This window comes from Theropithecus gelada, chromosome 12 (assembly GCF_003255815.1).
Source record: "Theropithecus gelada isolate Dixy chromosome 12, Tgel_1.0, whole genome shotgun sequence".
Lineage (NCBI taxonomy): Eukaryota > Metazoa > Chordata > Mammalia > Primates > Cercopithecidae > Theropithecus > Theropithecus gelada.
The window spans coordinates 104,773,485-104,787,177 of record NC_037680.1 but is presented as its reverse complement, the minus strand read 5'-3'; the positions used below and the strand labels follow the sequence as shown (position 1 = coordinate 104,787,177).

At 35.6% G+C, this 13,693-nt stretch overlaps 1 protein-coding gene across 2 annotated transcripts in view; it reads left to right on the top strand.

Annotated features, from left to right (window-relative positions):
* Nucleotides 1-13,693, top strand: part of SPHKAP (SPHK1 interactor, AKAP domain containing) — a 192,697-nt gene that overhangs the window by 61,019 nt on the left and 117,985 nt on the right. For both annotated transcript variants that reach the window (XM_025404901.1, XM_025404902.1), the window contains exon 3: nucleotides 11,058-11,165. In XM_025404901.1, the coding sequence (XP_025260686.1) occupies nucleotides 11,058-11,165 (108 nt within the window). The remainder of the gene's footprint in view (nucleotides 1-11,057; nucleotides 11,166-13,693) is intronic.

Sequence of the window (13,693 nt, the reverse complement as noted above, 5' to 3'; positions counted from 1 at the left end):
TTATGACACTTTAAAAATAACCAGTTACAAAATTTCTAAATTTTATTAGGTGTCAATGGTAGAATGCATGAATACTTTACATCCAACCAAATAGAATTACAGAATATGTTGTATGAATCATAAAACAAGAATATTCATACTTTGGAAACCATTTCTCCTTTTTGTCAAAGGAGGCTAATGCACAAGGACTCAGGCAGTCATCCAGTAAAATCATCGTTAGAGAAAAATGTTATCCTAATATTTAATTAAACCTTCTGAGAAATGGAGACTAACTCACTGAGTTTCTGATGCCAATTTTTTTCTTCCATGCAATAATTTTATTTCAATTTTCTTTTATTGTTTCTTCTTAGTAGTTCAGTGTGCTTTAAATAGGCATTACACAGTTGCCCCGTGAAATAATGGGAAAGTATTTCTATTCCAGAGTGGAAAACAAAAGACTAAAGAAGTCTCAGAAAGTTTGCTATGGCGTAAGCTAGATCAGCATAAAGTTAAATGTATAAAATTAAATGAAACCTCCTGACTTCCAGGTCCAGCATGAGAGAGAGAGAGAGAGAGAGAGAGAGAGAGTGTGTACTAGGCTTTTTAACTATTATAAAATATTTAAGTCAGCAATTAAGCATGAATTAAGCCAGTGACTAAACTTTGCAAAATTATACTAAAAAAGTTTTGCAGACTTTTACAGTGCTTCAAGGCATTAGAGAGCATCTGGCCCAGCTCAGCAAGGAATTTCTTTTCATTGAAGGATGAAAGATTCTTTCCCACTACTGAGAACCTTCATTTCCCATCACTTCCTCCACCACTCATTCTGCACCAGACATTTACCATCCTTCAAACACACCATGCATACTCCTTCTATGAACCTTTGCTGTCCCCGGTAATCTCTGCCTGGGAGGCTGCTCTGCCCTCAGATGGGAGTGTGGCTGGCTTCTCACTTCATTCAGATCTCTACTCTATGTCATCCTTAGAAAGGCCTGCCACGACATACTTTCCAAATAGCATCCCTTATTTCCTTATCCCTTTGTCTGGCTTTATTTACTTTCATAGTAGTTTTCATTATCTGACATATATGCTTATTTATACTTTATGTGATTATGATGTGTCCTCCTACAACAGAATGAAAAGGAAAATGGTTTTTTGTTGTTGTTGTCATTCTTGCTTTGTTCACGAATGCTCCAATTAAACAGTGGCTAGTACAGAGAGCAGGTGCTCAACAAGTAGTTGATTGAAAGATGAATGAAAACTTAATAGGGATGGCATTATCCTTGTTTCATAATAGCATTCCAAAGCTTACATTAAATATAGAGTCTAATTAATACTTTTGAATATGATATGAGCCAATATGGAATCCAGGCTTAATTTTTATTTTAAAAGTATCTTGAAAAGAAAAAAGATATCTTAAAATGGAAAGGAAAACAAACCACAAAGAAATACCACTATGCACCTGTTAGAATTACTAAAATCAATTTAAAAGCAAAAATTGACAACACTGAGTACTGCCAAGGATACGGGACAAGTTGGACTCTCATACCTTGCTGGTGGAAATGGAAAATGGTAAACCCACTTTAAAGGACATTTTTTCAGTTTCTTATAAAGTTACCATATGACTTAGTAATTTCATTCTTGGGTACTTACCCGAGAAAAGCAAAACCTTAAATTTAAACATAAACCTGTAGGCAAATGTTTATAGCAACTTTATTTATATTTGCCCCAAACTGAAACAACCCAAATTTCCTTCAGCTAGTGAATGGCTTTAAAAATAACTCTGTGTATCTCCATAGAATGGAATGCTGCTCAGCAACAAAAGAAAGCAAACACTATTCATGCACACGATAATATAGATGAATCTCAAACTCATTATGCTAAGAGAAAGAAACAGGTCATAAAAGGTTACATATTATACAACTCTATCTGCATAACATTTTAGAAAAGGCAACATTTTAGGGATACAAATCAAATGAATAAATTAGAATGAAGCTGTAATATTGTCTAGGGATATAAATCAGATCAAAAAATTGGAATAAAGCTAAACTATTGTCTTTTTATCTCTTAATATGTCACAATTTTTCCCTTCATATGTCACAATTTTTCACTTACTCATGCCCTCTTTTCAACGCACCAATGAAATTTTGCAATTTTCTTTATTCACCTTCTACAGAAAAAAAAAAAAAAAAGGAAAGGAAAGAAATCATATCAGTTGTTGCCAGGGGCTGAGACTTAGGATACATTTAATTACAAGGAGAAGGAGGGATTGGAGGAAGGTGATGAAACTCTTCTGTATCCTGATTCGGTTGCTGGTTACACAACCATGTGCATTTTTCAAAACTCATAGAACTTTACACATAAAAAGTGAATTCTATAGGAAGGCAGTATCTCTATCAAGAAAATGTTACCTCGAGTAAAGATGTCATCATTTTGCCAAGCAAGTAGATCTAAGTGTCTTAGTACTTGCCTTCATTCCAATCATCTCTTCTCTATCTTTACCATTCACCATTCAAATCCAATGAACCACTCACGTTGCAGTCTTCTTGTGTAAGAAAATGTAACTGAGTGCCCTAGAAAGAGTCTCGAACTGCAACAGGAGCCTGGAGAGTCTCCTCTGAGTGATGCCCATGCCTCTTCCAATGGACTTCTCTGGCTCCCTTTATTTTACTGCTCCTCTTGCTTTTTCTCTCCACATCTCCAGCACACATTTATTAATACTTTGTGTCTCATTTGAAAGTTAGCATCACACTGTCCAAAGTTATCATCAAGTATAGAGTCTAACAAATGCATTTAAGAGATGTTGATAAGAGATTTTGCTGTCAAACAGCAAGCAGCTGTTCTGTACCAATGGTATGTAGGGAGAAAAGTGTTGGACACAAATTGAATACGTATATATTTATGTAATATATATACTGGGAAGCATGCACCTTCCAATATTCTGAGGAAGAAATTTTGTTTGTATTACAAAAACTTCACAAGAACAGGGAAATATTTATATAGGGGCAGGCTCAGTTTCAGTTATATCTTGAGGGTTGGTGAAGAACATTGATGAAAACTTCAGGGAGCAGATGGAATGATGCGGAAAAAAATGTGTGCATCATAAAGGCTGTGTGGTAGAGCTGTTTATTAAACTTGTGGATTATAGCAGAGCATTTATGGAGGGAGATAATCTGAGACAAAGCCTAGGAAATGTCTAAGTTGGGCAAAATGCAGTATCTTAAACATTGGAGTTTAGTCACTGTTTATCAAAAGATTAACAGGAGAGAACTGAATTAGAATCTGTTCTGTCTTCAATGCTAGCCTATTGTTTGGCAAAAAGCCCATAAAAATTTGGGCTCACCCACAGCAAATATTGTCCTTCTGTCTTGTTTTGCAAAACCCAGCTTAGTTTCTGACAGGATTAGAAGGTCCTCAGTCGTATTTATTGGATCAGTTAGTCATTTGCGGTCAAAGTCTTATGAGAGAATTATATAACATTAGTAATAATATTAATAATAACAATAGCTACTCTTCGTGAGCACTTGAAGTAATCAGATAGTATGTGCATTCATTATTTCTAGTGTCTGCAAAAGATTCCTCATTGTGAGTAGAAATACCAACCACATTTTGTAGGTGGGAAAACTGAGACTCAGAAGTTAAGTGACTTGTCTTAGGTTGAACAGGTCATTAATGGAAAAACTGCAATTTGAAACCAGATTTGTCCTCAAAGCTTACATTTTTATTCTTTATTTTGGTTTTAGTGAGCTAGATGGATTTCAGAGATAAGGAAGATAGAGAGATGAGAGAATTACAATATGAATACATAGGACCTTTGTGTGTGTCCAGCCTTCCCTAACTTCCCGTCTCAAGTATCATCTCTGTTTTAGTTTGTTAGAGCTGCTATCACAAAATATGCTAAACTGTGTAATTTACAAACAACAGGAATTTATGGCTCACAGTTCTAGAGGCTGGAAAGTCCAAGATCAAGGTGAGAGCAAATTCAGTGTTTGATGAAGACTCATTCTCCATAGATGGTGCCTTTTTGCCATGTACTCACATGGGAGAAGGGCAAAAAGCTTTCAAGCCTTTTTGTAATAAGGGCATTAATTTCATGCATGAGGGCAGAGCCCTTTTAACCTAATTACCTCCCAAAGGCCTTACCTCTTAACGCCAACACATTGGGGATTTGATTTTAACCTCTGAGTTGATGGGATGGGGTGGGGAGAGGGGAGGACACATTCATTCAAACTGTAACAATCCCCATCCCTTTTATTCCCTATCACTGTACTATGTTTATTTCTTCATGATAACCACCACAGTGTATAATTAAGTGTGTACTTCAATGCTCCTTTGTTTTCTGTTTGACTCCCAAGCCAGATTTTAAGTTCCATAAATATGGAGACCAGTTACGTATTACTCACTGTTGTATTACCTGGAGAGTAATCCATGATGCGCACTAAAAAATTGCTATTTTTTTAAGTAATTGAAAGAACTTAAGTAACTGCTAATTGTTAAGTAATTTGCTCTCCAAATTAAACTTTGGAGAGCAGACTATAAGACAGGAAATAGATAAAGAGATGTTTCAGATAGCACCGAATTTTCAAGCAAGGGTAATTGGGAGAATTGTCCTGACATCAACTGCAAATAGGGAAGTCAGGAAGTCAGGTTTCTCTTAGGCACTGAAAGTGGGGAAGGAGGGAGTTTGTGTGTAGTCATGAATAGTCCAAGGTGACAGCAAGAAATCCAAAAGTAATAACTAACAGGAGTGCAAAAAGTCAAGTTCTACAGAAAGGTTAAACCTGGAGCTACGGATCAGCGAGTCATCCCTCCAGGTTGTAATTAATTCCCTGAGACTCCGTGAATGCTAAGGAGATAAGGAAAATGATTGATGAGAGTAGAAAGACCAACACACTGACGACCAAACTATAAGGAATACTTATATTTACCACACCTGGGGAGGAAAAACTAGCTGAAAAGAGACACATGTCTTCTCCACCTGCCCTGATACATCCAGACAACACAGATCCACCTTTCAACGCTTGGCTCAAGGGCAAAGCCCTTTGCCATCCCTTCCCCCAGGGAGAGCTGACCAGTCCATCCTTGGTGATAGCTGACCTGGATTGTCATTGATCAAAGCACCAGATTTCCTTTATCACAGTCAGAGCGTTTGTTCTTCCTCTGGTAGAGTTATCCCTCTTAATATTCTCAGTGCCAACATCAAAAGAGCTCAATGAGCATTGGCTGACTAATACTGACTGAAGGAGAGTAGAGACGCAGGAGGAGAAAAATGACAATGGCACATCATGAATAATGAATAAAAGAAGAGGAATTGTCAAATGTTGTGAAGAGGCCGAGAAAATGTTCGATGAAACAGATATTGTCTAAATTTTCCTGCATTTCTGATACTAATAGCAACCATGTATCAATTGCATACTCTGTCGAGGCTAGCCCTTTACAAGCATTTTCTCATTTGATCCTTAGAATAAACTTCTGAAACGTCTTTAATTATCTTCATGTAATAGATGTAAACGCTAAGTCCCACAGAAGTTAAACGACTTGCCCAAGCTCATTCAATAAGATGAAATGGGATTTAATATCAGTTCTGCCCCCAAACCTCTGTGACTAACCACCAGTCACTGTCTTCTCCAATTTAAATTACTTAAAAATTATTAAGACATTGCTCAGTGATGTTTGGGACTGTGTCCAGGTTACTAAGAGTCTATTTCTCCCTCTCTGTCTAATCAATACTACATTTCTTCAACTTGGTTCTCTATATAAAAAGAAACGTAACTGTAATGTAGAAGAAAAGGATCTTCCTAACCTTATTTACTGCACTCATGAAATTTTAAAAGAAAATGTGCCATTATTATTTCAAATTCGTGAACACACAAAACATTCATTATTAGCTTTTCATCTAAAATAAGTAAGTCCGTAACAAAAAACAGCAGATAAATAAATGAGCCGTTGAGAGCCTGGTGAGTTTTTCTCTTTTCCTTCTCAGAAAGCAACTTTCTCAGCAGGGAGACTATATTCATAAAGCTTCAAAATCATTGAATTCTCAAGCACATATTCTTCCTTCAAGCATTCTTCTTTTCCTTATGATTTGTCCAAGCCATGAAACTAAAAGCTTTTCACAGGCTGAAATTGCTTAACATATGCTGCTAAGTGGTTTACTGAAGTCCGCATTTTTATTCTCTCTTGCTTATTTGGCTCTCAATGTATACTATTTGAGAAAGGGAGAAGGAGGAGGAGCAAAAGCAGAAGGGAGGAGGAGAACGACATGATGGTTGGTATAGAAGTGGCCTTCAGATCATTTGTTTTAATTGTTTACCAAAGGCACAGGGAGGCCAGGAGCTAGTGGACTTAACTACACAGTTAACAAGGAATCAGGACTGGAATTCGAACCTCCTGAACACACCTGAGCTCAGACACAGAGAGCGAGATATGGATAAATGTATAGACTGGGATTTGGTAGAACCTGAAAATGAGAAACTATATAATTTCAATGGAACACTGCCTTAGTGGACCCTCTAATGTCTGGGAACCTGACTGAAATTCAAGTTCTGCAAAAACTAGATAAATTCTTGATCCCTCTAAGCCTGGGCAAAGGAAATAGTAACTATTATGATAGCTAATGCTTATCAGGCACTTAGGATGCACCAGGCACTGTTTTAAGAACCTTATCTATGTTAGCCTTGAGAATTTACCTCACAAGCCTAGAGATTTAATTCAGATAATAGTGTGGGTTAGGGCATTAGCCCAGACAGTTCTCAATAAATGTACAATTATTGGGTCAATAATTAAAAATATAAATATTTAATAATGAATCATCTAAATGTTAATGAAATTTATGGAAAAAATATTTAATTATTGATATAATTAGATGAACTAATTTTTAATGATGATAAAATTAAAATTTTAAAGTTACATTTATGTGGCGAATGAATATTCTCACCAAACAAAGAAGCTCTCCTCCAAACATTTCTTCTTAAGCACGGCAACATTTAGGTTTTATTTTAAATTCCAGTTCCTTATTTTGCTATTTCTGTTTCTTCTAAAGCAAAGATGTGCTTTAGGAAAGATCCACAGTATCCCAGGGAAATGGAAGAGTCAAATGAGAAATCTTTCTAAAATTTTTCATTGAATGAGCAGATCCCTAAAGCACTTGACATTTTCCTCACTTCTAGGATAGGACAGAGCAAGGTCTTTGTATATTTTTAGTTATTTATTTTTCAAATAGGTTCAAAAGAATTAATACCTTTGAACTATCTGCCGAGGACTTGGCAGATTAATCTGTCTGTGCACATTTCTCTGTTAGAGAAGTTAAATGCAGGTGAAATCCCACAGGTAGCCAGCTCTTCTCCCAACCAGCCTCATCTTCAGACAGCCCCTTTCATAGCTCTGGAGTCTTTGCAGCGTACGGTTTCAGACTGATGACTTTTGGCAAGTCCCCCTCTGCCTGTCTGTGTTTCACCAGGAAAATGTACCCATCCAGCCCACCAATTTGCTGAAACCACCCAGTGAATTGTGTTTGAACTCTGTCCCCTTCCTAAGGCCGATACTGATAAGTGACAGTTGCTTTACTCTGTTACATACTTTGTTGTAACCATGGTATTATGTGTCCTAAATATATCAGAATGTAGACAAGGTGCAGGATATAATTCTGAGTAGTGAGCTCTAGAATGGCTGAGAAGTGATTCTTAGTCAGAATATTTGTTAAACTGCATTGTAAGGCATTATGAACTGGTATGCTCATTGGATGCCTGTGTTTTACACTTGATCTTAGCCAAAAGGCCGAGAAGTGATGATGCCTGTATTTTAAATCTTTAATATTCTTATGCACAGAGTTAACGAGTGCTTTATAGTTGGGTGTTCCAAGATCTAGGGATCACAGAAAGGCAAGGAGGAGAAGCATGATAACATCGGTAGGCTTAAAGATAACTCAATTAGGTGTAAAAGCATGCTTTCCTTTGAAACATTAAAATACTGATAATACTTGCCAAGTAGATTAACTACATTATGTAATTTACATCACAAAAAGTTTCCTGTCTTTCAAGAAAATTGTCACCTCAGAATTTCATTCATAGAAAACTAACTTTAAAATGGAAGTCCATAAGAAAATGTAGTTTTATTTACAAAAAAATAGATGCAGATAAGTTTTTGGAAACATACCCCAAATCATACCCATTTGTATGGGTATATAAGACAGCCCTGTTCAGTAATTTCACATCCAAAGTCAGGCTCTGAACAACGTGGGGCAGAAATTCAAATCTCTCTGAGACTCAAGGTCTTGATTTTCAACCTGAAAATTTCTGTAAAGATTTGTATCCTTCAAATAATTCCTACCTCATAGCATTGCAAAAAAAGATTAAGTGAAAAACTAAAAAAATATATATATATGTGAAAATTTTAGCACAACTTCAACATATTCTAAGCATACAAAAATAGTAGCTGTAACTATTAATACTACAAAATGCATAGCTAAAATTACACCTTAGACCAGAATACTTGCTAAAGAAAATCTGCCATCACAGATCTGAAATATTTTCAGTCCTCTCATTTCAGACAGAAGGCATCCAAAGTTCTATTATCCTTTTCAGCCACCTTCAAATAGTAACAGTAAAAACCAAGTTCTGAGAGAATAACTTGCCATTTCCATGGCACAGTGTTTCACATATATCATCTCACTGAATACCCTCAGTGATCCCACCAGATGAGTAGTATCCATATTCACAGTTATGGAAACTGAAACTCAGGGTTTAAGTCATCTCTCTGAGGTCATCCTTCTACTAACGACCAACTTAGTATTGCAACCCAGTTAGACCACTAATGTCGCTGCTCTTAAACTCTATTCCATGCTGGAAATAAAAGGGAAAGGCATTTGAATGGCATAAAGGGAATGTGGAGTTAGAGCCTTTTTCTGCTTTAAATAAAGTTCATCTGGGTCAATGGTTCTCAATGTTTTTTTAACTCAAAATTCTTTTGCACTCTAAGAAAAATACTAGGGGCCTCAAGAAACTCTTGTTTATATAGATTATACTTATTGCTAATTTCCATGTTACAAATTAAAGCTAAGAAAAGTTTTTGTTTTATTTTCTAATAATAAAACAGAATTTAAATTAAATAAGAATTTATTATTTGACAAAATAATTTTAAAATAATAATAAACACACTATCTTATATAGCATACTTTTATGAAAAATATTTGTTTTCCAAAACCAAACAAAACCCTTTAGCGAAAAGAGTAATTTCAACTCACATGTTTGCAAATCTCCTTAATGTCTGACTTGATACAAGACAGTTGAGCTGTCCTAGCTGCCTCTGCATGCAGTCTGTTGTGCTATCACACATCATGTAGCCTCTGGAAAACTCCACGGAATATATACAAGACAACGAGAGCAAAAAGAACAAATAACATCTTAGTATTATTATCGAAGTAGTCTGACTGCTGCACTCTCTGAAAGATTTCAGAGACCCTGAGAGGTCCCAGCCCACCCTTTAAGAACCAGTTTAGGTAAAATATTTAAGAGAACTGAGAAGCTCCCTAGCCAATGTCGGTCTGCAGTAATAATCCAAGTTTATCATTTAACTACTTGCTCATCCACAAAGGGTCTCTTTGTACTGTTCTGGGAAAGAATGATGAAAATTTATTAATGAAAATTCATCATTAGTATGATAAATGATATTATTTTAATATATAATTGTATATTATTATAAATTATAATAACATTTATCATTAATACATTTTCATTATTTTAGATAAATAATATTACTCATGTAAAATGTGTCAGAATTAGATTTACTTAACTGTATTCAGAGACCAAAAGTAATGTATTTCTATCTTCACAGAAAAAGAGAAGACAATCTTTTGTTGTACGAATGAAATGTAATTGAAGTACCAACCTATTTTAGTGTTTAAATCTGTTACATTGCTCAAGTGAAAGCAGTAGTCAAGTATTACCAGACATATCCCCTAATAAAATAGAGGGTAGAGGGTACCAGAAGAGCACTGGGAATCTTTAAAAAGATAAAGAAAATGTTATACAATATTTGGCTTTTTTTTTTTTTTTTTCTGAGACAGAGTTTCACTCTTGTTGCCCAGGCTGGAGTGCAATGGTGCGATCTCAGCTCACTGCAACCTCCACTTACCGGGTTCAAGTGATTCTCCTGCCTCAGTCTCTCCAGTAGCTGGGATTACAGAGGCACGCCACCACACCTGGCTAACTTTTTGTATGGTTAGTAGAAACGAGGTCTCACCATGTTAGCCAGGCTGGTCTTGAACTCCTGACCTCAGGTGATCCACCCGCCTTGGCCTCCCAAAGTGCTGGGATTACAGGTGTGAGACACCGTGCCCCACCAATAATTGGATAATTTAAAGACATTAGCAGTTATTTATAATATTTCATCTTCAAAATATCTCAGCTCCAAAATATGCTTGTTCTTCCTTGCTTTAAGAATCCAAGCCCAGAATTAAGATATTTGTAAGTCATATTTGGTTTTGTTAATTCATGTGTTCCAATTATTTTTGCCATACCATCCTATTTCAAAATAGCAAATGGTATTTAATGCAATTTGTTTCTTAGTTATCTCTAACAACTTTTAAACTTAACATAGTACCTTAGGCGTTCTAGAAAAATTGTACACTAGTCAAAGCGATGTTAGCAGAACTAAATAAGTGAAGAATCAATATTACATCAAAGGAAAAAAACCCCACATTTTGATAATTGAAAATATTTATGGAGTGTGAAAGAACATTAGCACTAAACGAAATTTGACCCCTATCACCCATAGAACCATACCCCCAAAAACAATCATTTGATTGCAAATTATGCAAAAGCTACACAATTGACATTCCCAGGTGTTGAATTTGATGAGAGAACATCCATGTTAACATTCATGTATTTCTCTCCAGCTAATTCTAGGTTGGATATTTTATCCATTTTAGAGGTGCTATCATCCTGCAAGTTTTTTTTTTCTAACACCCAGAAGCTCTGAGGAAAAGAAAACACCTACAGGTTTTTTTTTATAAGAAAAAAAAAAGAGCTTAGATAGAAAGCATTGCCGAATAAGCACTGAGTTTTTCTGGGTTCCCCCAGGTTCTTCGCAGCAACAGCCTACTGGAGTCAACAGACTACTGGTTGCAGAATCAGAGGATGCCTTGCCAAATTGGTTTTATAGAAGACAAGTCTGAAAACTGTGCTTCTGTAAGTATACAGAATTCTTGGGATGTTGTGTGATAACTGTGCTTCTGTAAGTATACAGAATTCTTGGGATGATGTGTGATAAAGCAGGGAAACGGGCACAGGTACCCATGTTTAGGACCAAAAGTTTCATAATTCGTTTAATACCAAGTAGAGAAAATATTCCTTTGAAAATACGTAACTGTTTTATATGGACTGTTAACAAAATAGCATGCAGAGCTAATGTTTCTACCACCATTTTGCTCATTTTAACAGGTAAAGTTATCTAATAGAAAAAACGTTTATATTTTCAAAAATGACTAAGAAAAAGATTCAGAAATAGAATTGTATGATGAGAAGTAAAAAGCCATTCAACAACTCTCTTGTATTCTTTTCAGTATATTTTACATCACCTGCTAGTAGGTATTTTCTAATATGAAAAGTGTCTATAAATGTTCCATCACTCTTATATGTTACAGTCATTATTGGAAAACCTTCATAAAAACTTTTCAACCTAAAAAATAAACAGGCGTACAATTTAATATATCGAAGCTGATGAGCCTTACATACAAAACTTTCTTTTCCAAGGGAAAAGATATTCTTCCAGATAAACAATATACTTCTTTTAGCTTGGAATGTCATTAGACACTATTGTAGAATGTGTTCCTTCCCATAGGTTAGCGAAAGCTGTATGTTTCGTTTTGATTGAAATCACCTAGCTCTAATGGGGTCATGATTACAGAGATTGGGGGAGAGTGTTTCCAAAGAGGAGAAAAATGTAATTCGCATGACTAAATTGAGAGCATCAGCTCTGAGCTATTCCTGGAGGTAAGTTGCATGCCAGCATTTCTGTTAAAAGAAACAAAAAAGGAAGCTGAATATGGGATAGGGAGGCTTTTTATATATAATGAGCAGAACTAAAGAACCAGAACTGGCAGACAGAGGATGTTAAACATTTTCACACTGCACAAGAAATGCAGAGTCCATTCAATAGATTTAAGTCAATCCCTTTGTTTAGGCAAAGGTTTATGATTCTGCTACTTTTAGTGCTTTTGATACCTTGTGCAGAAAATTAGTTGCTGGCTAGGATTCTTTGGGGAAAACACAAAGAATTAAGTGGCAAAATTTTAAGTGATATCGTCTTTGCAAATTCAGTTCTGAGATGAGTTGGAAAATTCAGGCATTTGCGGACACAGATCTCTAGTTACACAGTTATAAATTGTAAAATGGAGAGGAAGAGCTATCAGCAGACGCACTTTGGTCAAAGCTGTCATTTGAACAGCCCCTAATAAAAAGTCTCTCAGGAGAACTCACTAAAGTTGAGGCACTAAAACTTGTGTAGTGAAAGGCAAAGAGTATATGTTGGGAGTCTGGATTTCAGAGCTACAATTAGAATGCTAACTTTAAATTTGTAGTCCCTTTATAGTGTCAGATGGTATCAGTGTGGTTAAGCTGATTCATCACGCCTTTATGATTCACCCTATTCCTTCCAAAATGGGAAAAACCTATACACAAGTAAGAGGTGCATTGGAAGATTCATTTGCTCCCAATAGTTTGTAATAATTGAAATTTCCACAAAAATGAAAACTTGAATTTAAAAAGTTGAACTCATAAAAGTCGAGAATAGAATGGTGGTTGCCAGGGACTGAGAAAATGGATTCGGGAAGGTTGAGAAGATATTAGTCAAAGGATACAAAATTTCATTTAGATGGAAGGGATAAGTTTAAGAGGTCTATGGCAGAACATGGTGACTATAGCTGGTAGCAATACGTTGTATTCTTGAAAAATGCCAAAAGAATGGATTTTAAGTGTTCTCAACCAAAAAAAAATGATAACTATATGAGTTAATGCATATGTTCATTAGTTCAATTTAGCCATTCCAGACTGTATATACTATATATTTCAAAATAGCTTGTTGTATACAATAAGTATATTCAATTTTATTTGTCAATTTCAAACTTAAAATAAAACATTTTTGAAAAGTATCCAGGACTCTAAACCTAAAGGAGATCTCAGGGTCACTGTGAAAAACTAACCCTAATCTCTCACAAGTGTCCTATAGTTACTTTTCTTAATTTCCAAATCCCCTGTCTTTCTGGCCTGGCACGTATTTCTAGGATGGGTAGAAGAAACTTCTATGTCCAGAGTTGCACATTCCTGAAGGGAAATTATTACTTACAGAAGAAATAGAAGTAAAGCATAGAGGTGATGGACTACGACAAGGAATTCATGAGCAAAATAGCTACGCAGAAGCAGCGACCAAAATCATCAAGGAATAAGGACTTAATTCCTTTTCAAAACCAGTTCTCCACATCAGCATGCAAATGAAAGTATAATTTAAAGAGGGAAAATAGATTATATTTTAATATAATATTCTCATTAAAGTTTAATTTTAAGAATAGTTTTATAAAATCATCCCAAACTTAAATGTCTTTACATATAATCACAAGAGAATCTGAGGAACTTGTAGCAATTCAGTTATTATTGCTTTGTAACCTGTAACCTGTTCATAACTCTGGAGGGACCCAACTCCAGGTTATTCTTACTTCTTT